Source organism: Apteryx mantelli, chromosome 2, assembly GCF_036417845.1.
Source record: "Apteryx mantelli isolate bAptMan1 chromosome 2, bAptMan1.hap1, whole genome shotgun sequence".
NCBI classification, from domain to species: domain Eukaryota; kingdom Metazoa; phylum Chordata; class Aves; order Apterygiformes; family Apterygidae; genus Apteryx; species Apteryx mantelli.
In genome coordinates, this window is record NC_089979.1 from 108,767,667 (window position 1) to 108,795,039 (window position 27,373).

Here is a 27,373-nt window from a genome sequence, read left to right on the forward strand (position 1 = left end):
GAAAAATCTGTTGCTTTCTTATCTGCTGCATACAGAGATTTGCTTTAGTGCTTGCAAGAAGGAGGAGAGTAGAATAAGAAAAAGAGATTCAGTTCTCTTTATTTTCTTGAGAAACTTCTAGATATATTCACTATGGCTAAAATCTTCAGTTTAGCATGGAGATTTATGGTGTGTAACAAGCAGAGCACATGTCAAAACTTTATTCATTCATTTTGCAATGGGCAGACATTTCTCATCTCTAATAGGCCTTTGCTGAAAAGCTGGTTATTCCAGAAAGACTCATGCTCCCATATATCCAATTCTAAACTCGCATTATCATACATTATCATACATTTGATCTCTTAATTGGTTTTGCAAAGTATCCGATTTCTGCCTGCACCTGTTTTTCTGTTGGAGTTCAATCTATCTCTAGCACTTCTGCTTGTCTTGTGGTATACAATGTGTTGGTGGTTTGGCATATTGCCTTGCGTCCTGCTGCTGGGTACCACTGAAAAGAGTCTGGCCCCATCCTCTTGACACCCTCCCTTCAGATATACGTATACATTGATAAGATCCCCTCTCAGCCTTCTCTTTTCCAGGCTGAACAGGCCCAGCTCTCTCAGCCTTTCCTCAGAAGAGAGATACTCCAGTCCCTTCATCATCTTCGTAGCCCTACGCTGGACTTGCACCAGTAGTGCCATATCTCTCTTGTACTGGGGAGCCCAGAACTGGACACAGCACTCCAGATGTGGCCTCCCCAGGGCTGGGTAGAGGGGGAGGATCACCTCCCTCGACCTGCTGGCAACACTCTTCCTGATGCAGCCCAGGATACCACTGGCCTTCTTGGCCACAAGGGCACATTGCTGCCTCATGCTTAACTTGGTGTTCACCAGCACTCCCAGGTCCTTCTCCGCAGAGCTGCTTTCCAGCAGGTCAACCCACAACCTGTACTGGTGCATGGGGTTATTCCTCCCTAGGGGCAGGACCCTGCACTTGCCTTTGTTGAACTTCAGGAGGTTCCTCTCCACCCAGCTCTCCAGCCTGTCCAGGTCTCTCTGAATGGCAGCACAGCCCTCTGGTGTATCGGCCACTCCTCCCAGTTTTGTATCGTCAGCAAACTTGCTGAGGGAGCACTCTGTCCCTTCATTCAGGTCATTGATGAAGAAGTTGAACAAGACTGGACCCAGTACTGACCCCTGCGGGACACCGCTAGCTACAGGCCTCCAACTAGACTCTGCACCGCTGATCATAACCCTCTGAGCTCTGCCATTCAGCCAGTTCTCAGTCCACCTCACTGTCCACTCATCTAACCCACACTTCCTGAGCTTACCTATGAGGATGTTATGGGAGACAGTGTCGAAAGCCTTGCTGAAGTCAAGGTAGACAACATCCACTGCTCTCCCCTCATCTACCCAGCCAGTCATTCCATCATAGAAGGCTATCAGATTGGTCAAGCATGATTTCCCCTTGGTGAATCCTTGCTGACTACTCCTGGTCGCCTTCTTATCCTCCACATGCTTAGAGATGGCCTCCAGGATGAGCTGCTCCATCACCTTTCCAGGGATGGAGGAGTGACACTGGCTTTCTTCCAGTCCTCAGGCACCTCTCCAGTCCTCCATGACCTTTCAAAGATGATGGAGAGTGGCCTAGCAATAACATCTGCCTGCTCCTTCAGCACTCGTGGGTGCATCCCATTGGGGGCCATGGATCTGTGGGTGTCAAGTTTGCTTAAATGATCTCTAACCTGATCCCCCTCGACCAAGGGAAAGTCTTCCTTTCTCCAGACTTTCTCTCTTGCCTCCAGGGTGTGGGGTTCCTGAGGGCTGGCCTGAGCAGTAAAGACTGAAGCAAAGAAGGCATTCAGTAACTCTGCCTTCTCTGCATCCTTCGTCACCAGGGCACCCACCCATTCAGCAAAGGGCCCACATCTTCCCTAGTCTTCCTCTTGCTGCTGATGTATTTGATGAAGCCCTTCTTGTTGTCCTTGACATCTCTCACCAGATTTAATTCCAAACGGGCCTTAGCCTTCCTCATCGCATCCCTGCATACTCTGACAACGTTCCTATATTCCTCCCAAGTGGCCTGTCCCCCTTTCCACTTTCTGTATACTTCCTTCTTCTGGCTGAGTTTTGCCAGGAGCTCCTTGCTCATCCAGGCAGGTCTCCTGCCTCCTTTGCTTGACTTCCTACTCATAGGGATGCACCGCTCTTGAGCCTGGAGGAAGTGATGCTTGAATATTAACCAGCTCTCTTGAATGCCCCTTCCTTCTAGGGCCCTCACCCATGGGATTCCTCCAAGTAGGTCCCTGAAGAGGCCAAAGTTTGCTCTCCTGAAGTCCAGGGTTGCGATCCTACTTGGTGCCCTGCCTGCTCCTCACAGGATCCTGAACTCCACCATCTCATGGTCACTGCAGCCAAGGCAGCCCCCGACCTTCACATCTTCCACCAGGCCTTCTTTGTTTGTTAGTACAAGGTCCAGCAACACACCTCTCCTTGTTGGCTCCTCCACCACCTGTGTCAAGAAGTTGTCACCAATGCTCTGCAGGAACCTCCGGGACTGTTTGTGCCTAGCTGTGTTGTCTTTCCAGCAGATATCGGGGTGGCTGAAGTCCCCCATGAGAACCAGGGCCTGAGATCATGAGGCTACTTCCAGCTGTCTGTAGAAGGCCTCATTGACTTCCTCTTCCTGATCAGGTGGCCTGTAGTAAACACCCACAACAGTGTCACCCATGCTAGCCTGCCCTTTCATCCTTACCCAGAAGCTCTCGACTTGATCTTCATCCACCCCTAGGCACAGCTCAATACATTCCAGTTGCTCTCTCACATAAAGAGCAACTCCTCCACCTCGCTTTCCTGGCCTGTCTTTCCTAAAAAGCACATAGCCATCCATGACAGCACTCCAGTCATGCGAGCTATCCCACCATGTCTCTGTAATGGCAATGAGATCATGGCCCTGTGACCGCACACACATCTCTAGTTCTTCCTGTTTGTTCCCCATGCTGCGTGCATTGGTGTACAGGCATTTCAGGGAGGTGATCGAGCATGCAGGTTTCCCAGGAGGGGTAAAAGAGGGTCCTCCATAGCCACATCCCATGCGCACTTCCCTGGCTGCATTCACCTGTTGGAGGCATCCTGACTTGAGCTGTCTTTTGCTAACTACCCTGTCACTATAACTCTCCTCTTCCCCTGTCTTTCCTAGTTTAAAGCCCTCCTTACCAGGTTGGACAACCTGTTGGCAAAGACCCGCGTGCCCCGCCTCGTGAGGTGGATCCCATCTCTCGCCATCAGTTGTCGATCTTCAAACAGGGTCCCATGGTCGTAGAAACCAAAACCCTGTTGCCAACACCAGTGGCGCAGCCAGTCGTTAACCTGAAAAGTCCGTCTCCTCCTCCTCTCATCCATCCCCCTCAATCCTGCCAGTGAGGAGAAGATGACCTGGGCTCCCAGACCCTTGACCACCATCCCCAGAGCTCTGAAATCCTGCTTGATGGTCTCCAGTTTGCCCTTGGTATCATTAGTGCCCACATGGAAGAGCAGCAGAGGGTAACAGTCAGACTGGTGGACGAGCCTTGGCAGTCTTTCCATTACATCTCGTATTCGAGTCCCTGGCAGGCCACAAACCTCTCTAGACATGAGGTCAGGTCAGAAGATGGGTGCCTCTGTCCCCTGCAGCAGGGAGTCACCCACAGCAATCACTGCCTGCTTCTTCTGGTTGTTCCTGTGTGGCACAGGGTCTGTCGGCCCAGTTGTTTCCCTTGAAGCCATGCCCAGCTCCTCCTCAGCCTGGAGGGCACTAAACCTGTTCCTCAATTGCAAGTCTTTGGGAGGAGTAAGAATCTTTCTCCTCCTACGAGAAGTGACCAGTTTCCAGCCTTCTTCTACAGTGTTACGATGTACCATTTCACAGGGCACAGAGCCCTCCATCAACTCCACTGCTGTGGGGGGGCTGGGACTCCTGGAGCTGTTTGGTCTCCGAGAATACCCTATCTCTTGCTCATCTTCTCGGATGCTGTGCAGCCTACTGGTTTCCTCCCATAACTCCCTTACCTGATGACACAACTTGTCAACAGCAGCACACCTCCTGCAGGAGAGCTGACTGTCAGCCCAGGCCTCACGGAGAGGCCCCAAGCACTCCCTGCAGCCTGAGACCTGTAGAGCCGCATCTGCTGTCAGAGGGTCGGTCTGGGTCGAAGCCTCTGACATGCTGATGCAGCAGCGACTCCAACAGCTACTGGGGAATGTGCTCTGCGGCATGTCATGACCATATCTGAGGAAGCATACACTACTAGGATTGGAAATGAAGGTGTCTCCTTGCGCCCTTCTGCGCGAACTGCTGTGCAAACTGCTACGTCTGTTCGCTGCCTCTGTTAGCTGTGCTCAAATCATGCTAAAAGCACTCCTTCCTCAAGAAATGCAGCTTTGACTCTCCTGGCTCATGGCCGTACATAGAAAAATAAATTAGCACCAAAACTGGAGCCCTAACATGTTCAAGATCTGATCAACATACAGAAATGCAAATATACCCCACCATCATTCTTGATTACTGAGATGTGAGAAGCTGCAGACCCGAGGAAATGATGTCAGCGGGGACTCAATACCATTAATTAGGTAATAAATGTCTTGATTTGTCACTGGTTGGATCCCTTTCTTTTGTCATACAATGTCTAATAACTCAGCTTTGATTTGGCTGAACGTGGATTTGAGCTAGAAAAAAATCACATGCCTCCTTGCTATCCAATACGTACTTTAGGTTCAGACAGTCTTTTGCTTTGGAAATTCCAGTAACTCCTAGGAAATTTCATCATGCCTATAATTGTTGTTAATGACTGGTTCACACGGTGCTAACAATGGATAACTTGACAAAATTGTAGGTACCCTATCCAAAGACTTTTGGTGTAGATGACAGGTTTTAAGAAGGAAGGATTCACACCCAGAGTAGCCCAGCATGTGTAAAATAGAGGAAGGTGTTTTCTCTCTTTGCTTGACTTCCCTCTCTTCCCTTCCCTTTGCTTCTCCTCTAATCCTAGGGGATTTTACACCAACCCAACTTTCAGAAACAAATGAATTCTATTCCAGGAACAAGATTCCATACAGAGTGCATTTTGTACAGTCATACAGAAGGGAAGGAATTACTATATGCCACAGACTGGTGTCCCATAGGAAACTTACTGCATACTCCATTCATCTTTGCTTGTCAGAAAATAAAGGCAGCACAGTGGACTGACAGATGCTCACCGCACACTTTTGTTCTCACTGAAGATTTGCCACTCATACTAAAAACTCTCCCATGTTTAAGCCAATGCAGAGGAGAGGGAAAGGAGAGGCAATTAAAAAGAAATTCTATATAATTGAAATAAGTCAAAGTTATGTCTCCAATCAAATATTTCCTCCGGGCACTAGGCAGCTATTAAGTGGTTTGGTGTAAGCTAAGATGCCTCACAAAAGCCCCTTATCTCCAATAGTGCAAATGAGGTAAATGAGGTTCATTTTCACTGTGTGATTCACTTCCTCTGTTCTGCCCTTTTGTTTTATACATATAATTGGAAACAACAAAGAAACATCATTCTCCAGAGCTTAGTAGGGAAAGGAAGTTCACTTGTTTCCAAAAAACGAAATCCAAGGAAAGAAAGAGAAGGGAACTAAAAAGAACGGGGAAGAAGAATAGTTATACAGAAGGGTAATAGGCAGTTAGCACCTACCCTCCTAAATACACCAGCACACATTCACAAAATCTACAGAAGTACCCGATCTTTAACACAGCTTCCCCTAACTCATAGATTTGAATAAAACATCATTGCTGTCTATCCCTTGAGAGGATCTTAACAGTGCTGGGAGACAGCACAAGAGAGGCACAAAGGAAGCAAAAAAGAAAGGTTGTATGTACAATGAAAATGATTTATTCTCCGGCAGAGAAATAAAGAATCCTCTTGTGATTTAAGGTGTGTTTCAAAACTAGAAAAGTTAGCTCTATGGGCACAACTCACAAGAGATTCTGATTTTCAAATCTCCTTTATTCAAACACTATTTGTTGCATCCATTGCAAAAATCTGGGTTTGGTGGTCAAGGACAAGCATTTCTATCCAAATAAAAGGACAAAAGGAGGATAAACCAGGACGCATTTAGGAACAAGTTCAGAGGATGTCACTCAGGTACGATTTCTCCAAAAAGCCAACTTTGCTCAAAATAGTACCTGAAGGCTGCTACTAGACAGGGAGGCTGAGTAACCAGGCCCAGTATACTACTCCATGTCCAACCTAGCTATTCTACTTGCTAACCACTTCAGTGCCTACACAGTGTTTGTCTTGCCATTACTTTACCCATTTGTGTGCACCAAGGGAGCAACTGCCTCGCAGGGCTTGTTCCTGCCAAAATTTCTAATTCCAAGAAGACATGCAAAACCATCCTGCATCTCCTCATTCCCAATATTTAGGTAGTTATATTGGATTAACTCATAATCAATTTCTAATTAAAATATCAGGAGTAAAATTAAGGACTTTTTCAGATATCACTGAGAAGCTAGCTGTATGAAAGTCAGCATAATCTTTCTGATTTGTCTAGAATATATTATCATTATATCTGGCATAGTAATGTTCTCCTCGCCCCCTCAACCTTTAACCCATTCCTAATTTTGATAGAATGCCCATTTTATTATAAAACTAGTATTATGGGATACTGCCAGTGCAAATTTATGACAACAAAATATGAAAAGGATCATTTTAATGGAAAATACACATTGTCTCAAAAATTCACATTAAAATGTGGCACTACTTTTACAGTAAAAGCTCTAGCAATTTTCACAGAAAAGGTCTGTTCAGTGTCTGCCTTACTAGGAAAAAAAGGCCTATCCTGCTTTGAAGCAGTACTCATTTTATTGTAATTACTTTTCTGTTTAAATTCTCCAATATATATTTGCAAAAATGTTGTACTGTAGTGCTGAAATACAACCTTCAAACCTTTTGTTCAGGAAAGAAAACACCATTGCCTATAGTATATATTTGCTATATTGTCACCAGGAGACCAAAATATAAAGAAAGATACTTATTTTGAAATGTCACCAGGAAAAACTTGCAGCACAAAACCTATGCATACTGTGGCATCTCTTTCAAGGATAAAGTAGGAATAGTGAAATTAGAAGAGCATATGTGTTCAGAGACTTCTGGAAATGCTGTACAGGCCTTCCTATTATAAGTTCAATGGACTGAGCTTTCTCACGATTTTGCAGGTGAAATATCAATAAATTCAACAGTGGGATGGGAAGAATATGACATTAGTATCTTTAAAGTTGATCATTTAACTTCTGCATTTGTGATATATATGTTTGGATTTTAATTTAAAAATGTTTAATAGTTGTAATACCTTTAAGTAATATACTCATATCTCAATCAAAGCTATTCACTGGATTTCTTTTCACATTGGAAATTTATGATCACCAAAGGATTGATAATTCTTTTTGTTAGCCATCCATCATTTTGCAAAACACAAATGTTCCATCCCCTGAATTCAAGAGGTAGTTGTTCCTTTCCTAACCATTTGTGCATATTTGCAGAAAAATAGATTTGACACATTATTATCTGAACTTGTGCTTCATGAATCAAATGAAAACATTTCATTTGAGGACAACTATGAAGTGGTGCAAAAGTCTGAAGTTCCCAACTCTTCTCAACCCTACATCCTCCATCTGCAAACAATCTTTATTAACAGCCACAAATTGGAAAGCTGATATAGGAAAATAAGGAGGAACACATACATATACAAGGGAAAGAAAAAAAATACCTTTGTCTCATAAAATGAAGCTTGTGAATCAAAAAATCAGGTTTCTAACATGCATCCAAAAGAACTGCTTTATGTTTCAAGTAATTTCTAACGTATATGCATAAATATAATATACATATATGTGTGTGTGTACATATATATATATATACACACAAATACATACATATATCAAAATTCATATTAGTAGCATATTAAAATAAATGAGTTTCTCAGATCCAAGTCAGAAATAAAGCTTCCTCAGATTCACAGCTTGGGAGAGTTAAATTGCAGAAGTACAGTGTTGCAAATGAAGACTGCTTATTTGGAAATAAAATGGGACATGAAGGTTACAACATGGCTATTTGGATACATCTTTAGAAGAGCTTTGGAGTATTAAAAAGAGTAAGGAAAAACAAAAACACACATAGCTTATGCAAAGGGACCATATGTTTTGGTGAACAGATGTGGAAATGACACCTCAGAGAATTTATGATTGACTTTCATATCCCCCTAGAACAGTGTTTACAGGCACACTTTTATAGAAGGATGGTGGAATTATAATGTGCAAGCCAACAATTTAAACAGATTTCAGAATCTAACCAAAATGACACTGAATCAACATGTATTTTGACTGAGAAAGTGTAGAAAAAACACCTTGAGAATCTCAACAATCTGTCTTCCACAAGCACAAGAGTCAGATATAAAAGACATTTCAGAAGAAATCAATCACTCTCTCCAGAACTGTAGTAAAAGTCTGGATTTTACCAATCAAGATTAACAGAATTTAACACTACATGTATAATGTATGGCATTTCTTTTTATTTTCTCTTATGTGTGCTTAATAACTGCATTTAATAAAAAGTCTCAGTTTGTTCTAACAAAGCAAAAGCGGTACGTTTTGACGAGAAAATAATTTTCAGTCTCTAGCATGTGGCAACTGTCTGTGCTAGAACTCTTCTCTAAGGTAATATGCTAAAACCCCTACTTAGGATAGCTGAATTCAGTAAGGATACTGGAAAAGATGAACATTGCAGCAATAGGGAAGTTTACCTTTTGTGACAGATTGACTTTAATCTGGTAATATTTGTATTAGACTGCGTTATCATCACTGCCACAAAGATACAGGTTTCCTAGAAGTGTGTGGCGTCACTATCTGGAGGATTAGAATCCATTCTTAATTAACTATATATTAGTTTTGTAACACTATTTAAACACTAATTTCCATATGTATTTTTAATGATTCCACTGATGGGAGATAATGAAATGAGGATAACCTTGAAAGGATTTTTTCGCATTCTACTTGGGCCACTTCCGATCATAACTCACTAACATTTCTGTCATTTCAGTAATATTATGACTATTTATAGTTCTGCACTTATATTTTATTTTGATTAGCTATGCAGCCTGTAAGTTCAAAATAATCAGTTTTCAACACTGATGAATTCTATTCAAAAATCATCTCAGAATTTGTATTCTCTGTCTTGAAGCTTTCATGTGGGACAATTCAAAGGTATAGCTTACAACTCTTTCTGATCTTAGCAATCGACCTCACTGAGAATCCTGCTTGAACAAAGATTGCAGATCATTGCTGAATCAGATGTTTTAAAAATCATGGCTAGCAATACCAAAAAAAATCTACACTTCAGTTTAAAAACCCTTAACGACTTTCCCCTATAAGATAACATAGTAGCATATCAAAAATATTTTCTGGCATGCTAAACAGGCTTTTAAAATCAAAGAAAAAAAAATCCAGGATTTTTGTTGGCCTTTTGACTTTCATAAATGCTAACATGGGAGAGCAAGAGCAATAAACATTCAAGCCATAATTTGCAAGAACTCTTTTTGGTATATGGACTACCAATGGCCTGCAATACTGAGCAAACTAAGGCTTTAATTCATGGAAGCTCTCAATAACACACAGTCATGACAGCTCTTAAAAAATCAGCGCAAGGTTAAGACCTGTCCAGACAATAATATTTTTTGTCTTTATGGTTCCAAACTTGAAAAGATAAGCTTATCTCTCTTTGCAGTGCCATTCAGTGAAACTACTAATATCAGAAGGGTACCTTTTTAGAAAATGATCTCTGAATCGTCCAAATAAGATTTGGGAAATCATTCCAAGTTAGATTACCTCTTGTATAGTATTTCTGAGTTTTTTCAAGGATAACATGGTGGGAAAAGATTTTTTTAAGTAAAATTAAGTTTAGCATTTTACTTTTTTGACAAGCAACACCTAGCCATTGTAAAAGCTCCAAGTATTAAGATCCATGTGCACCAAATTAATTACATGCTGAGCTCCATTTCATCTATTGCATACATTAAAAGAGAAGAGCATTATGAACAGGTATTTGTTCTGGTATTTTTACCTCCAAAGAAATATTTCTCTCCCGTCTTAACTTGCAGAGGGCTGTTTGTTCGAACGGCTGAAGCTTCATCTCCATCAATGGTGAGGACAGCAAAATTTTCCTTAGCCAGGAATCGGACTTCATGCCACTGCCCATCATTGAGACCAGAGCCTATGAAGAACAGAAAACATTGGAATATTTTTTTTAGTCTAATATTTATTATCTTTAAGTGTTGATTGCATTTCTCCCAAGCTCATTAGGTAAGGTCTAATGAAGCTTAATGAACACGCAGAAATGACAATTTCAGTGTGATAACAAGACATCATTATTAAAGTAATTATTACATAAAAGTTAACATTATCATCATAAATACAAGTCTTGGAACTACCAAATCAGCTCGTGGTCAGGTATAATTATTTCTGAATACACATCTTATCACTCACCTTACCCATTAAAAGGCCATATTCTACATTTAACTAATAAGGAATATCCCTTAATTGTTTCTACAACCAAGTTCAAAAGGAAAATATATTGATTCATCTATTTAATTATAATGAGTAACAAGCCCACAGGGCATATTCTGCTTGTGATTGTTGCTTCTATCAAAAGGTGATGCTTTCAAGACAAGGCAAAGGAAAAAGAGAAGGGGGAAAAGCTTACATGGAAGCTTAATTCACAGCTAATCCTGCCACTGGGAGATGTGGCTAGTCATGGCATGTGAAGACATTATCACAGAGCCACTGCAAAACCAGCAAATGTCTGCCAAAAAACTGAAGCTTAGGGGAGCATCATACTCCCTATACTGGCAGCAATGAAGTCTCTGGATCTGTTCATTCATTCAGATCTCTTTTAAAAGAACAACGTACATACTTCTCATCTGCAGCAGCTGGCAGGAAGCCAGGTTGCCTAGCATGTCAGGCTGGCATTTAAGAACAGCGAAAGAGTACTGATTTGTTCTTAACTTATGATCATTACTGTGCAGGTAGGTTACTTTGGATCAGCAAATAAGTAGCAAACTCTCTAGGAAAGCCTAATTCCACATTATAGCACCTCTTACAAGTAACATTTTTCTCCATTTACATTTAGGTGCTAAGTCACATCAGCAAAACGCGATTTGCCAAAATAAAGTACAATACAATGCAACAAGCAGTTTCTAAAATTAAATGGAATACCTGACAATATCAGAAGTAAAATGGAATATGAAATTTCAAAACATTCAAGGGAATGTTAGCTTCTATGAACAATGAATAAAATTCATGGCAAACAGTAAAACCAGATATACCTAGACATTTAATGAATATTCTTTTCCCACTGCTTCCATGAGTTTGGCTAGGAAGCAAGATCAAATCCTGATAAAACGCAGATAGTGTTATATCTTGGGATATTCTTTTGTGTGAATAAGAGTGTTTTCAGTAAGAAATGTTTCTGCCAAAATGTGCTCAATCTAATAAAAAAAAGATCTAATATTTTAAAAATCAGGAAAGCATTCTTTTTGTTTGTGAGCTCATTTTTCACTTTCACTAAATTTAACAAACAAACAGAAACAGAAAACCACATCATTTTAATCCAGATAAGATTAATTTCTATAGCTAAAATAACTTATGAAGGAAAAGGAGGAAGATGAACCTTTTTAAATTGTGTTCCAAACCAAAATTGTTGTAGTAAGTGTTACTCCAACTAAAGTTCATCAGAACATAGTTAAAAGAACAAATTTCAAGCTTGAAATGACCTATCATTAAGAAAATCTATTTCAGTTTGTATCAAGGCATTCATTACTGCCATGAACTGAATAACAATAATTAGAGACTTCTGGACAAAATTAAAACTCTGCTCTTAAAACAAAAGGCATGCAAATGGCAGCATAGGCTGTTCATCTGTAAGTCCACAGAGAAGAATGTCTGTATCATTTTCTGGAAAGGGGGAATATTCAGTAAAGAAACAAAAGAATATTGGACAAGAAAGTGTTAGTGTATCTTGTGCCATCATCTGTATTATATCAGAATACAAGTCTTTGTACCTTGGCAAACCCACAGCTAGAGAAATTATGTCATGCCTCTAGTGGGTTCTTCTAAATATGGCTGTCTCCTGCAAGCATCTGAAATTTCACTGGTTTCCTCTTGATTTTGGATTAAATAGGCAGTACTATCTGATGCATTCCCATGGCAAATTTCTCTCCTTTCAACCTTTCACAGTAGGAACTTTTCAGGCCACTGCTGTTTGGTCTTTGATACATTTTTTAATTGAAATCATTACCTAACAGACAAAACTTTCTAGGCAAAATCTTCCCTATGTTCAATTTGTTGTCTTTTAAACATATTTAGACATAAACATGCATAGACAACTGATGAAGCTAAAGACAGATGAATAGGCCATTAAATTGGGAGAACACTGTATTTCTGATAATAAGCCCTAGTTTGCCATCATCATATCTTGAAGATAGTCCTTCATAAAACAATGAATTGATGGTAAGAGAGAGTAAAGTGTTTTAAGTGGAAAATCTCAGAGGACACCAACACTCCCGGTTACTTTAGTTTGCATTTTCTGACTACATACTTTGGCCTGCTTTGTAAACACTAAGTAAGTTAGTCTCACAGGACCCATGTTCTTTTTATATTACATATTTTAAATAAAACTAAAACAGGGAGTGGAAGCATGCATCCAGATGAAAGAGCCATAGAATTGCTCTTTGGCTCTTTCTCCTTCTCATACTATGTAACTATTTACTGCTGCTTGCTTCACTCCCTCACTACTCTTTATCAGAGAGCTCAGTTTCCTCTCTTAGGAAGTGAGGTGTAAAAAAGGAGAGAAATTATCTCAGCTCACTTTTTCCCTGAGTGAATAATGTAACTATTGTGAAAAAAGAACCATCATTTCCATTGCAACCAGTTTGTGAACTGAAGTCTTTCCACACTTTTTTTCTAGTGGAAACTATTTGTCCACCTCAACATGGATTTGTGCACAACTTTGGGAGTCCCAAAACATTTAATTAAAGCACAAAAACTGGCAATGCTAGCTGCTGCATTAACAAGTGAAAAAGGTGTGCAATGTAGCATTCCAAGGGGAGCAAAGTTATTTCTAGCTAATATCTTTAGAATGCTCTCCCAGCATGCAGTCAAGGGAAGACAGCACAGCTTGCTAGCACCACACTGAAAACGTGTGTGGTGGAATGACTAAAGGAAAGACTCAGACAGAGGGAATGGGGATCAGTGACGCTGACCAGACTGAACAGAAATCAGAGCATGAGGAGAGCTATAGGTTACCAGCAAAGCTTAATTTCATGCATTCTCTCCCTGTACACAGCATCTAGCAAACTAGACTAAGGGGACACATAGCTGTCCATAAGCTGGTTGCTAGGGGCATGACTGGAGAAGCACTGGTATTTTGTCAGTACTAAAAATATTTGACCCTACAAATCTGCATTGTTCCTGCCATTTCCTGAACAACCACACTGTTTCTGTTTTATGAGGTCTTCACTGTACTGACTACAAAATGATCACCAGTTAAGGCTATCTGCTTCCTAGCCAGCTGTATTAAGCAACCAGACGGATCTTTACAGGATGACAGTGGCATTCTGAACTGCTACGACTCCAGTTGCCACAAATATTCAGTTGTAGTTTTATACTTATAATATTGCTTGCTGATACATTTTTCCATGGGGTTCTGTAACTCTTTAGCAATGAATGCTAATGAGGGCAGCTCAATTGCACTCAGCAAGTCCTTGCTATTGCGTTTATGGAATTGTGCTCCCCAGTTGTGTAACTGAGAGCATCTTTTTCTCTGCTGCAGTTTTTATCTGCTTTTTATTTGCATGAGTTCTAGGGGCAGTAGGGTCAACACTCCTTTTCTGATGTGATAATGCTCTGTTTCCAGCGACTCACGTTGCTGTTGTGATACACAGTATATCCTTCCATAGGGGATAAGTTTGTAGAGTTGCATGGCCTATTTTAGTGTAATATTTTATTACATGCCTCATGAATATTGAGAAATGACTTCTGCTTGGACTTTATCAAGTTTAACAAAGATCATTCTGTAAACCCAACCTGAATAGTAAGGATAGAATATACTTTCTATTAGAAGAGTTTTCAGTTGGAAACTTTAGAGTGCAGAACCTCCCAAATTCACAAAGATGCTTTCTCATTACAGTTTAATATCTTTTACCTGAGATGATATGTATATTTATTTGCCTTCTTTTTTTCTTATTGTAACTTTCCAGCATCCAACTTGAGGAAAGAAAGAGTATATTACTACCATCACAAATTCCTTGATGACTTTCAGAAAAGCTGGTTTCATATGTAAATTAAATATGTTAATGAAATGCATTCTCCCTATCTACAATTTCTTTTTAAATTGCATTATTTTAAAAGTAGAACTCTTGAGGTAGGCACTTTGATTGAACAAGAAGAAACAGATGTTTTTCTTATTATGGACATAAAGGAAGGACTGGATTAATGAATACCAAAGAAGTACAAGAGCTTACTACTTAATGGGGAACTTAGATAACATCTGGTAGTGTTATGCCTCAAAGAAAACTACAGTAGCAAAAGTCTCAAGTTCCTCTGCAATTGATCTTGGGAGATCAAATCTGACTGTAGAAGGTACTGACCCATGCAGTGGCTATTAGTGAGTACTAGACTATACACAGTCTGCTAATATAAATGGACACAACTCTTCTGAAGTCAACAGCATAGCATCTGCTACATCAGAACAGAATCTTGTCTTAATTTTCATATATAACTGATATACAAGATTCTGTTAACTTTAATGTTTAAAAATTAAATGGGGAAAACTTGTATCATTAGTACACTATGAAGCACTGAAGCAATGTAAAACCATGTTGCTGTACACAGCTCTTAAATTCTCATTGTTGTAGTAGATCTTTTACATTGCAATTTCTTATAAATTCTTATTAGGAGATGAAAGCCACAATACTCAGGACAAGGAGAGTCCTGACAAGAAGAGGGAGCAAATACATAATGAAGCCTCAGAGGCGCTGGAAACAAGGAGCCTTTCGTAGGTATGCAGTAAGGACGGTGCGAATTTCCTGCAAGCCAGAAGGCCAGCAAATTTGCTGTGCTGAGGCAAGACCTATCCTGTACAGGACATAAGGTAGCGGGAGAGATTTGTTCACAACTGCTTTCACTTTAACCAACCTCATCAGATCTAAGAATTCTCTATTTAAAGAGTTACCTTGTTCTAGTTTACACTTCATTAAAATATACTTTTGTGATACAAATCCTGTTTGTTGTTTTTGATGAGCTCACTTTAAGGAAAAGCAGCAACTAGTTCTGCTGTAAAGGTCTGTCTTATTCATGCCTCAACCTTACAGATGCGGATTTGGGGCATTTCATTGTATCTAGCATGGAACTAAAATGAGTGAAAATGAGTGCTAAACAGATTAGTTGTTTGTATTATCTTCATAGAAATGCAAACAGGACATAAGATACTGTGTAAAAATGGGCTAATAGCATAGGCAAACATGCGGAAAAAGAAGGCTGAACAACTACAAGTATGTGCCTTCTTGGAAGAGACATGGAAGATCAGGCCTTAACGGATATAAAATTTTAGAAAAGAAAGGGCACAAGCTGAAAAAGAGGATGAACCATCTCTTCGACTTAGGTGGAGTTTTATTTACTGCTGCTGAGGATGCTCTGAGGAAGTAAAATCCTTTCACACAGGCAGAGTTGGATGGTTTGGCTGCTTTGCTGTGGAAGAAGTGAGCCCAAAACACAAAGGCCTTTCTCCTGCTCAAGCCTAAGTATAGGGGATGACTAGAATGGAGAAGCTTCTAAATTGCAGGAGTTTCATATAGCTCTACAGAAAAAGCAGCTGGGTAAGGTGGCTAAAGGTCCCAGCGCCATCCACCAACATGTTTTATCTGAGGATGATGTGGTAGTTACTATTCTTGCCTAACTCCTTACTAATTGAGTACAACTTTCCACCAATATTTATGACTAGAAGAGAATAAGCCAACAATATATTGAAACACTCACCTGTTTTCAAATGTACAGCTACATTCTGCATTAAAATTCAATCAGAAAAAAAAAAAAAGACATCACGAGGATGTAATTTCAAGGCCTGTACTTTTCTGTGCTTTGCTAATCATATTTTTAAATTGGAAAGAAAAAAACAAAGCTCTTGCTATGGTAACATTACAGATGGTGCAGGGAACAAACTATCTAACTACATAATCTGAAAAATTCTATTTTAAGATTGATGGTTCAGAAAAGTTCTTTCCATTTTTAATTTTATTCATTTTTCAGCTATCCAAAGTATCAGTAAGCTAAAATAGTGGCAAACCCTGCAGTCTTTGAAGGGATCTTAAAGACAGAAAACCCTGGTCACCAGCAAAAACAAAAAAGTTATGACAAATTTTGTCTTCAGATTTAAGCTTGAAATTCCTTTTTAAGGTCAGCGGTTGCAATCATGCCAAAATTTTACCCATGGGTGATATTTTATTTATACTGAGGTTTTCCCGATAAGTGAATGACAGAAGCAAAAGGTGAACATTTACATTTAAATAAATCTCTATCCTTTGTGTATATACGATATATAAAAAAACACAAGAGTAGGTCATTTTCCTGTTTCCATTTTTGATACTATTGTGCAGTACACTGAAAATTCAGCAAATGCATATGACTACAATGTTGGAGACTATAACATTCAAAGGTATTCTTATAATAGGTTTGACAACTGGTGATTTCAATGAAATGGACTGTAAACTTGGCAAATAATGGTCAAACTTGTAATGATTTTTTGTTCTGTCTTTTACTGGAAACTAATAAAAACAGATGAAAGGCTATTTGCGCTTGAATAACACAAAAAATACGTTTTGCAAATCCTAAGCTTAGACACTTGCACAGACACTTGTTTAGATTTCTTGCATTCTCATGCATTTGCTGAAACAATTTTAGTTTTTCAAGCATGGGCTATTTTCCCTCTTCTCACATTTTTTAAGTTATTTTTTCTTTGTGTTATTGGGCCTTAGATTTGAGATTCTGGTTTGCAGCTTTACCTAGTTTCAATGTTTGTTTCAGCTTGTAGAAAGATGATGTTGTTAATGAACAAATACATCTTTTTACACTGTCCTCTTCCTCTATTCAAGTCAGAAAACATTGGCTCTAACAACGCAGCCTGGCGCCCTGGAATTGCACAGGATTCTGCCCATGCTGGAAGGCAATCATTTCAAAAAATGGCTGCGGGATTAGTCTTTACTAACAAAAAGGTTATGGCCGCACCTCAGTTATTTAGCATAACAGCCCCTAAATTCCTCAAAACTCCTTCTTGACCAGCATCTGTCTTTGTCTGTTTTATTTTTCTCTTTTTTTCTTTTTTTAATGGACAATACTATAATTACTATAGAGTGTGAGCCATATCTGCATCACTTATCATGACCTTGTAGGTTTGAAAACAGTTATCTGTATCTTTAAGGATACATAGAACATAATGAAAAATCCACTTTCTCTCTTTGCTTAAAACCATAAACATGCTAATATAAACTCTAATCTATTCTTAGCTTTCAAATAATTCCAATAATCATTACCGAACCTGGTAATTTAACTATACTTTATCTTACATATTATTTTCATATGAAAAACCTCCAGACCAAATTTTTTTAGAAAAGAGTTTAATTTCTTTTTTCTTCTTTTTTTTTCTTGTAAGATCTATATAGAGATATAAATAGATATAAATCTCAAAGACAGCATTATACTCGTAAAGCTTGAACTTCATTTTACAGTTTTTACAGTCACCTGCCAGATATGACTCTGCACTGAACTATTATTATTTCTATATGCTCAGCATCTTAATATTCTGATTTATCCCAGTAACCAGAGCTTTGCTGTTCATCATATTAAAATTAAAGGTACCTGTTTTATGACTATTCTTCTGTCACATTTATCCATATTAAATATAGTTCTCTATGAGGTGGTCTTTCTCAATTTGCAGCCCTTCTGTATCACAAATATTTATTATATTTATTGCATATTACTATATATTTATTACTTAGACTCCTAAATTCTGAAAAGAATGCAGCAGGTAGCCTATTTTGTTTTGTCCTATCTTTGGGCTAATCAAATTCAGATACCTGTCAAGGCAGGGTAAAGATATTGCCTATTCATTGCATGTTCATTCCAGGTAAGTAATATATAAAAAATAAAATAACTAGTTATGCCAGGCAGAGGAGGAAAGTGAATCTGTGTCTTCTCATTTCATAGCCCTGAACTATTCAGGGGAAAGGAGCACAGACTAATTCTTTATTTCCCTAGATTTTCTCACAGGTGCCCCATTTCTACACTTTCACTTTGGATTAAACAGCATATTTAATTAAAAGCAGAACAGAACATCGGGGAGGAATGTTATGCTGGTAAGCAAAAGCAGACATAAAAAGCAGAAAAAAATGAATGTGACTAAAGGTTAACAATGGCAAAAAATCAAACAAAACTTTGTTTCCATGTTAATATCACTGAGACTAGCTTCTTAATGATGGCTTCAAATCAACAAGAATATTTAAGAATGTGCTTAAGTAGGAGATTACTGAAGGGTTTAAAAGATGTGCATACATTTAAGTGCTCTGTGAAATTGGGCTAAAATATGTCTCAGGCATTCAAAGAGGGCTTTGATACATGTTTTCTAGCAATCATCTTTAATGCATGACTGAGAGCTTGAAGCATGTGAGGGAGGAAGAGGTGATGGAGCTTTATCACCTTGCTTGTGTATTTTAAAATATCTTTTTCTGTTTACTTAGAAATACTTTTAAATCTCCACCTGTATCATTTTCATTATGCTCCTGTTTAGGAGATACCCAAAGCTCTGGGCACAAGATACTGTTAAGGGAATTTTTTTGGTCACTGTTAGATTCACAGAGCAGTCCTTTCCATGTCTTCATCTTATTGCAAAAAATATCCTTTATATCATTTCATCTTCATTGTACAAATGCCTCACATGATAAACAGTGGAAATATCCCACTTTTCTTCTAAACCCACATACTACTTTTTACCAGGATTTGGCTGTATGTCTGCCTCTGTCATAAGAGCTTAATGGAAGAAAAAATATGAACTGTAGAAAAACCACTCCCCAAAACGTGAACATGATAATATCTAGCAAATACTAATAACTGTATCAGGTACACTTTCTTCACAGTCTATTTCTCATTCAACTCCAAATACTTCTGCTCATTTAATCTTTAAACTCACAATACTCTAAACATAATTCATGACTGCCAAAAATGAACAGGAACTTCTACATCTGAAGAGTGATTTTCTTTGAAGTAATGCCCATGCGGTGGTTGAGCTCTTGATAGTGACAACTGGAGGCTGAACTTAACCTTGCTTTAGACCAACTCTGCTGCCATAAACGAAAGCAGTGAGCTCCACACTGCAGAATTGCATAAGGGAACAGGCTTTCTCATGGACCAGGGACCTACGGAGGTGGAGGTAGAGGTTTATCTGCAGAGGTAAACTACATTTACTTTTTTGTTTGTTGCTGAAGTATGCTTATAAAGCAAACTTTCCAAATGTCTCACTTAGTGTACCTTATTTTGTATTAGGATCAGTCTCAGAGCCTAAGAACTATTTCATTTGGATAAAACTAAATCCAAACTAACATGATCCAATCTCTAGTGGGAAAATAACATTGTAGAGACATTCAGGCCTCAGCATGACCTGTTTTGCACTGTGGATCCACTCCTATTGTGCTGCACTGCCTGATAATGCAGACGTTATCAGAGTCTAAAACGCTGAAGGCACTGGCTGAGGGTCTTGACTTGAAAAGAAATCAGTCTGTTTTCTTCTACCAAAAACCTTAAGGAAAAAAGTGATAAGAACATCTGCCCTGCCATAGCATGGATCCACATTGGGTATTAGATCTAGGGAGAAATTCAATTTGCATCTCCCTCTCCCAAGACAAGTATATTTGCCCCAGCTTTTGCATGAATTTGCTGACACAGATTAATTTTTCATTCATGTAAACTCAAGCCCTTTATATAGAATACATTCTTAAAAACCAGAAAGCCAACAGAAGAAAGCAAAAAAAAAAACACTCCAAAAACAAAAAATAAAGTTGTTAGAGAAACCAGAGTAATGTATTAATATAGCGATTGTTTCAAATGATCCATTTTATTAACTATTTTTTTTTTTTATACATTACATATTCTTTGTTAAGGAAAGCTGTCACAATAACAGGTATTAAAACAAAGGATAAAACAGGATCCTAAAACAGAATCCTAAAAAATGGATAAAACAAAGGATATGTTCTGTCATAGGGAACCACAATAAAAACATTCAGACCTTAGGCAGTTGTTTTCTAAAAACATAAAACCAAAATTAAAATGCTGGCATTTCAGGACTGCTTTGCATTTTACTGAATATTACCTTTACAGACTGCTTGTGGACAGTGCAAGCTCTACCTCAAAGTCAAGAAGAAATGCTGTAGAAAGCATGTCCTCTGACTAACCATGAACTAAAAAGCCTTTTAGGATTTTTTTTAAGGCTATTTCATGCATTTATCTAGGAGGAAGTGCCTAATGAAAGCAGCCTTTTGGGAAAAAAAGAAGCCCTAGGAAGCAAAGAAACTTGAAAATGTCTCTAGGCCTCCTGTTCCCCTGTCAGTTCCAATGTGGCAGCACTTCCCCTCCTCTGAACCTTTCATCAGGTTATCAAAGAGGGTTGTGTGGCTCAAATGACAAAAGCTTTGGCCTTCAAAAATTTCTTTGACAACATTTGACAACGAATGCAAGAAACAATCTATTCTTCAAATATACATTGCCTTATTTTCCTGCTCCTTACTACAGCATTATGTTGACAAACCTGTATTTCAGTAAAGTTTTCCCAGGCTCTTACAAAATGAGGAATGACTCTAGTCTAAAACTGATTAGAGAGGAGAAGCAGTTCTGCCGAATATAACCTAACAGCAGTGGATCATTCAGGGTGCACTGAACGCATATGCGCTACACCTGCGACTACTAGTTAAGAACAGGATCTGAAATTGTGAAATTATCAATACTATTTTTATTTTAGACTATCTGCCTCAACAGTCAAAAATATGCATGAAGAATCTAACTAATTATGTCTTTGTCCTTAAGCTATAGAAGAGTTTCTCTTTTAAATTTTATCATAGTTGAAATAAAGGTTGAAAAAGTCCTAGTACAGATGATTATCTAACTCACCATCCAGCTGTTGGTACAGGTCTTTCCTTATGCCATTGCTTTCTTTCTCCCTTTAGTAATTTTTGCAGGTGAGTGCTAAGCAATAGAGGGTTAAATACTTAATTAGTATAAAGGCATGGCATGAACAGCAACACTTCTTAATCTGATCATTCTCTCCTGCTACCATGCTGTATCCTCCCTTGTAGTGATAGAAGAGCTGCAGAACCACACAGCGATGCAAACAGGGCAAGTGACTCACTTTTCCAAACTAGTTGACCATCTGACCCCACATACCTGAACAACTTAGGGAATTACAACCTGAACTGCTAAAGGGAGTTCATTGGAGAGGCAATTGCAAGAGTGACCTAAGTAATACATCTCTACTTAAGTGCTTAACCTATGGGCATCTGTACCAGCTGAGTATTTAGGTCAACATATGGAAGAATCCTAAATTTTCAGGAAGCTGGATTAGATGAGATGCAAAATCTTTCAAACCCATCATTCTGTGATAATCAAAATCAAGGTAATGGCGAGGCAGTAGCTTTTCCACAGTTACAACTGCTACCAGATCCCATTATAAAATAATTCCCTCCCAACACAAAATTTGTATGGAAATACTGTATCCACACATAATTACCAAATTCATTCTTGCAGCAAGAGAATCAACCTTCATTGAATTAATATCTCAAAGCTTGAAGGAAATTTAACTGAATTGTCCATTCACTAGTTTTGTAACTTTGACCTTTGTTCAATATCTGTCTCCCTCTATGTATGGGTAGAAAGACCAGATAACCACTCTAAAATTTTATTCACAGTAAAATCCCCTTAAAAACTCATTTAATGAAAAAATGCATAATTGGAGTAAAAACATTTGAAAACAAGAAAAGCATGGCTAGGGACATCATAAATATTGCATCCTCCATCTGGTAAACAAAATTGCCTTGTTCTCACCTATGAAGTGCCTGTTTCATCACTTTGTAATCACTGTAACTCTGACTTAAGGTACCTTTTAGTCCCTAATTTCAAAAAATCACCTTAACAAAGCAACATACTAACATCAGCTCCAATGTTGCAAAAAAGTATACATACAAACTATTTTGAAGAAGTTTTCCTATGTGTATCCTTAATGCATAGACACTTACAGCAATGCCAACAATATTTTCTGCTCTGGCTTCAAATATATACTTACAAATACATATTTTTCAGAAATACAAACCCTTGGAAAGACAATCTGAGATAATATTTAGCAATACTACATATCAGACATTACGGGTTTAGGAGTGTGATGGGACCCTGAGTTAGGACAGCGGATGTGGGTAGATATGCCAATACACACACATACCAAAAATACCCAGAGAAGCGAATGTGTTGAAACCGTATCACTATGTTCTCTTTGTAGCTCAGTTAAAACAGAGGATCTTTGTTAAACAGAGAGACTGAGATTTGCTGGTAAGAAATAGAGCATCTGCACACAAATCCCTGCCCGCTCTACCCTTGTGGAGTGGGCCTGTTCCCTCAATCCCCCCTCAGCCCAGCAGCCCGTCAGCGGCCTTTCGGCACCCTCCAGACACCACACCAGTCCTCTCCGCATCCCTAGGGATGCTTTTCCTCATCTTGGAGCCTGCCTCCGGGGGCCCTTGTGCCTCCAGGGGCTCGGCGGGCACCTGCGGGTCTGGGCTTCCCCAGTGGCCCCTCGGCAAGTCGGGCCGCGAGCTGCAGGCCTTCCCTCGCCCTGCCCACAGGCCCGACTACAGGAACGCAGAAAGGCACAAGGAGCTATTTTAAATGAATTGTCCCAGAGCTGTTTTAATAGATTGGTGCAGCAGAGGCTAAAACTGCATAGGTAGCAACGGATTAGGTGCTTGCAAAATGCATCCTAAAATAAATCCCTCGCTTTGAGGGAAAAAAAAAAATCTCTTTGGCAGATCAAATCTAAGAAATTTGACTCCTAATATCAAAGTAGTTATCTTCTGATAGAAGAAAAATACTGTGAAACGTAATTACTTTACCAGATCAAACTAATAATTCATCTCTAAATAATTCATCTCTAATTCATCTCTAATGGCTAGAATTAAATGGGGGGGGGATCAATATTTTTAGTTTCATTAGTATTTCTTGAAAAGCTGGAAAAAAAGAATTTTTATGACTTTTTTTAATTTCTAGTAAAACAGAATATTTCATTAAATCCTAAACCTTCCTTATTTTTGACATTTTGGCTTAAGAAAAATAATGAAAAATGTATTAAAAATATTGGTTTTGTTGAAATCTTCCTCTTTTACCTTTTTTCCTCTTTTTCCCTCCATTATTAAAAAAAGGATATTTCACTAGATAGGCTGAAATTGCTGATGATTCTTTTAGTGTGTACAATTGAATATACCCCAGTCAGTAGATCCAGAAAAACATTTACTTTTTCAAGCCTCAGAGGGTTTTAAAATCTTACAGGAAAAAAATCCATCAGACCTGGCTGAGTGACAAATTCTCCATTCCTTTTGCTATTCTGAAGAGCATAATACTAATACAGCATGAACAATATTCATAATGTGCAGGTATTAGATACACAATGCGTCCTCACTCTGTAAAGAGTTTTAACTACATATAGTTCAAGCTTTTGGTCACTGATTTATTTATATTCCAATAATCAGTAACAAACCAAAGGAAAACACTGCAGAATAAAAATGCAAAGAAGTTAAATTTAATTCTAAGATGTTCCAAGTATAGTAGGGCTATGTTTTAGAAACAGTCACCAACGCACGAAAGGACAACTCTACTTTTTTACAACTTTTAGGTTAATAAATTCCTAGCCTGTATGACTATGTAATAGCCCACACTTGGGGGAAATCTCTGAGAAATAAATACTAAACCAAGTCATTCATTGCCTTATAAGCATAATGGGCTTTGACACAAAGCATCATCTTTGCCATAAATGAATTGGAAAGAATAGAAATTAAAATGAAACACTATTAAAAATGCAAATAAAAGCTTTCTGTTGCTTTACTTCACAAAAGTCAAATATGAGTATGTGCAATTCCCTTTTTTTTATTGTGTACACAGGATAGGATAACAAACAAACTGAAGAAATGACTCAAAGTATTGCCATTTAATACTAAACATAAGCTGGTACTCAAGAAGGACTGAAATCAGGTATTACCACTTTTAAAATGAAATCCAAATTGTCTCTCTGCCTATATCCTCCCTATAACACTGGAAATAACCTTACAAATATGTATTAATAAATCTTATTTCTTTGCCAAAATCATACTGTGACAGCCATATCAGGCTAATATTTTAGATACGTATTTGCAAATCCAAACTGAAAACAGCAACACAACAATGTATATATAAAACATTACCTATGGCAATTCTGGAATGGAGAATTCAAGTTGTGTTATGTCATCCCTTAGGGCATTTTTAGGCCTGATCCTGCAAAATCATTTACTAGTAGCACCACTTAAGAGAATATTTCTTTGTAAGATCAAGCTTACTGGTTTGCAGTTTGCACATGGAATGTAATTAAGAAAATACATTAAAAATCTATTTGCTCTTCTTAAAGTAAAAATACAGTACTTCTTAATAAATGGCATCTAACAAAACAAACAAAAGCACTCCTTAATCATTATTATGTCTGTTAAGGTAGGGTCTGATCCATAATTGCACTATATTCAAAATATACACCATCAAGAGAAAAAGACTTCTAATAAATTTACATATGTAATTACTGCTATGATTAAAGAAAAATGCATAGGTACATATAAGGAAAGAACGTGGCCCACCTTTGCAAGGTTTCCAGAGAAAAAGTACTCTTGGAGGTAATAAGTGAACTTTGATTGTATGAGGAATGAAATCACCACCAGTGAAGGTAAACATTATGCCACAGACACTGTTGGAACAAACTTCTGCCTTGCAATGCAGCTCCAGTAACTGCAGTAGATCTTTGAGTGAGCAGAAGGATAAGCACACTTAACAGATCAGGCCTTGTACTGTTGTCAGTCCTTTCCTTTGTCTCTCAGAGAAGAGAAAGCTGGTACAAATCAGCTTTTCCTTTATCAATTTGAATCACTAATAAATTGCATGCATGTAGAAATTTTTTTTTATTATTTTTATGAAAGACACTCGAACTGAATATTCAAACTGAAGTGTGAAAAGTTTTTATAGATGTGAAGTTTATTTTGTGCTCTATTTGCTTCTGCTATTTTGTTAGGGGGAATAATTATAGTTTCCAATAGTCCAAGTTCTATTATATTAAAATGGAGCAATAATAAACATTGCAAAACTGTTTTTAAGCTCTCTACCAGCAACACAGTTGTAAGAGCCACTGGAAGATTGTTTTTTGCTTTACAAATACCTTTGTATTTTATGTAATTTATTCTTTGTTCTGTTAGATGAGAAAAGAAATAAATTATTCCACCTTAGAAAATAAAATAAAGGAAGATGATGAAAGTTTTGTTTAATACTGCAAAGACTAGCAAATTCACAGCTTAGTTTAAAAGCTTGTCATTAACAATCATCTGATAGTTAAGAATAAACTGCCATCTAATACAAGAAACACTTATCAATAGTTGACATATCCTTTCCAAAATTTTTCATGTGCACTCACATTTTAATAGATTTCGTTGTTTTATAGATCACAAGTTAGAAATTTCCCACAACTGAAAACTGAGAGGTTAAAATCTTGTAGATCTTGATCAAAAAACTTTTTTTGCCTTTTTGCAGCTTTTATAAAAAAATTATTAATGCAAATACAGCTTTTTTTAGGGTCAGAAAATTTCATCTCACTCTTCACTCTGAAATTTCTTTTTGATAGGAATTTGAACTGCACTGCTATCATCATTTTTCGTGGGAGATTTTCTGTTGCATTTTATGCATTAGGTGGTCTGTCAAATGTATAATTACTAATTATAAGACCCACAGTCAATAAATCATGAAAACATATTATCTTTACATCATACTTTATTGGTGTTAACAACATTCTGTTGCAGAGTGGAGGCTGTCACTAGCATTTTATGAAGATAAATCCTTGAACTCCGCAACTCATAAGATGAATTGTAATAAATCATTCTGTTCTCTGTCACTAAAGGCCTTGTGACATTGTCAGTTAAACACAGCTGAGCACAACTTCGTTTTCATTGCAACAGGAATACATGTTGCTGCTGACAGCTCTACCCACACTGGTGGCCTGGAGATCTGTGAAGGACTGTTGGGACCAAATCGTATTAGAAAGTCTCCTCTCATTCAGAGCATCAGCTCTCTGTGATCTGCTGACAAACCACACATCTCCCTAGGAAAACAACACAAAGAGCAAACACCTATTTTTTTTTTTAAGCCTGAGCCCTTACATAGAAGATACACAGCTTACAGAAAAGTTCCTAGAGCTATTAGCTTTGCTGTCATTGTTGAAATGCCGGCATGGCAAGAAATGCCTATTTGTTGAAATGATGTAACTGTTGACAAATAGCATACTATGGAACTGTCATTTGATTTTTTAGTGACACATGCGGGGGAAAAAAACCCCAAAACTTAAATTATGATCTAAAATGAGGTTACTTTTTAATACAACTACTACATGCTACAAAAATTATTAAGCAAAAAAACAAGTAGTCCAAATATGAAATTAATTCTGTGTCCTTAAAAATTCTCTAAAATATCCCTTTAAAACAGACAAGGCTATACACATTTATTTACTTCTGAACTGTTGAAAATCCAAACATGATTTTGCTGCTTAAGCTGATGTTTATGAAAGGTATGTTACATACAACATACCTATTTATTTTTATATAAATTTATCAGTCTCTTCCACTTTTTTGTCCTGGAAAAAATGCAACTTTGACAATGAAACATGTTATAGAACAACAGCAGCTTCGTAATTGTCCTAAAAATACACAGTAAATAAATAAATCCAAAGTAAATAAACATATTTACCATAGTAAATCTGTTCTTTCGTGCATGACTTGCCATTGCATCACAGAGACCATCTGAAAATGGGTTTTTAAACAAAACTTAGCTGAAAATTTGGTAGTTTAACTAATGGGAGTTTACTGTTAATTTGATTAAAAACATAATAAAGCTGCGTCAAAGATGCCAAAGCATGTTAAATGCAAATCAGATTTCATTACGGACTGTTCATTGTTCCTTACTGGCAGGAATACTTAGAGTAGAAATC

General features: G+C 38.0%; 1 protein-coding gene across 1 annotated transcript in view; it reads right to left on the reverse strand.

The window, feature by feature from the left end:
• Nucleotides 1–27,373, reverse strand: part of CNTNAP2 (contactin associated protein 2) — a 1,164,397-nt gene that overhangs the window by 508,580 nt on the left and 628,444 nt on the right. Inside the window, exon 9 of the mRNA XM_013955738.2 lies at nt 10,097–10,246. Coding sequence (XP_013811192.2) covers nt 10,097–10,246 — 150 coding nt within the window. The remainder of the gene's footprint in view (nt 1–10,096; nt 10,247–27,373) is intronic.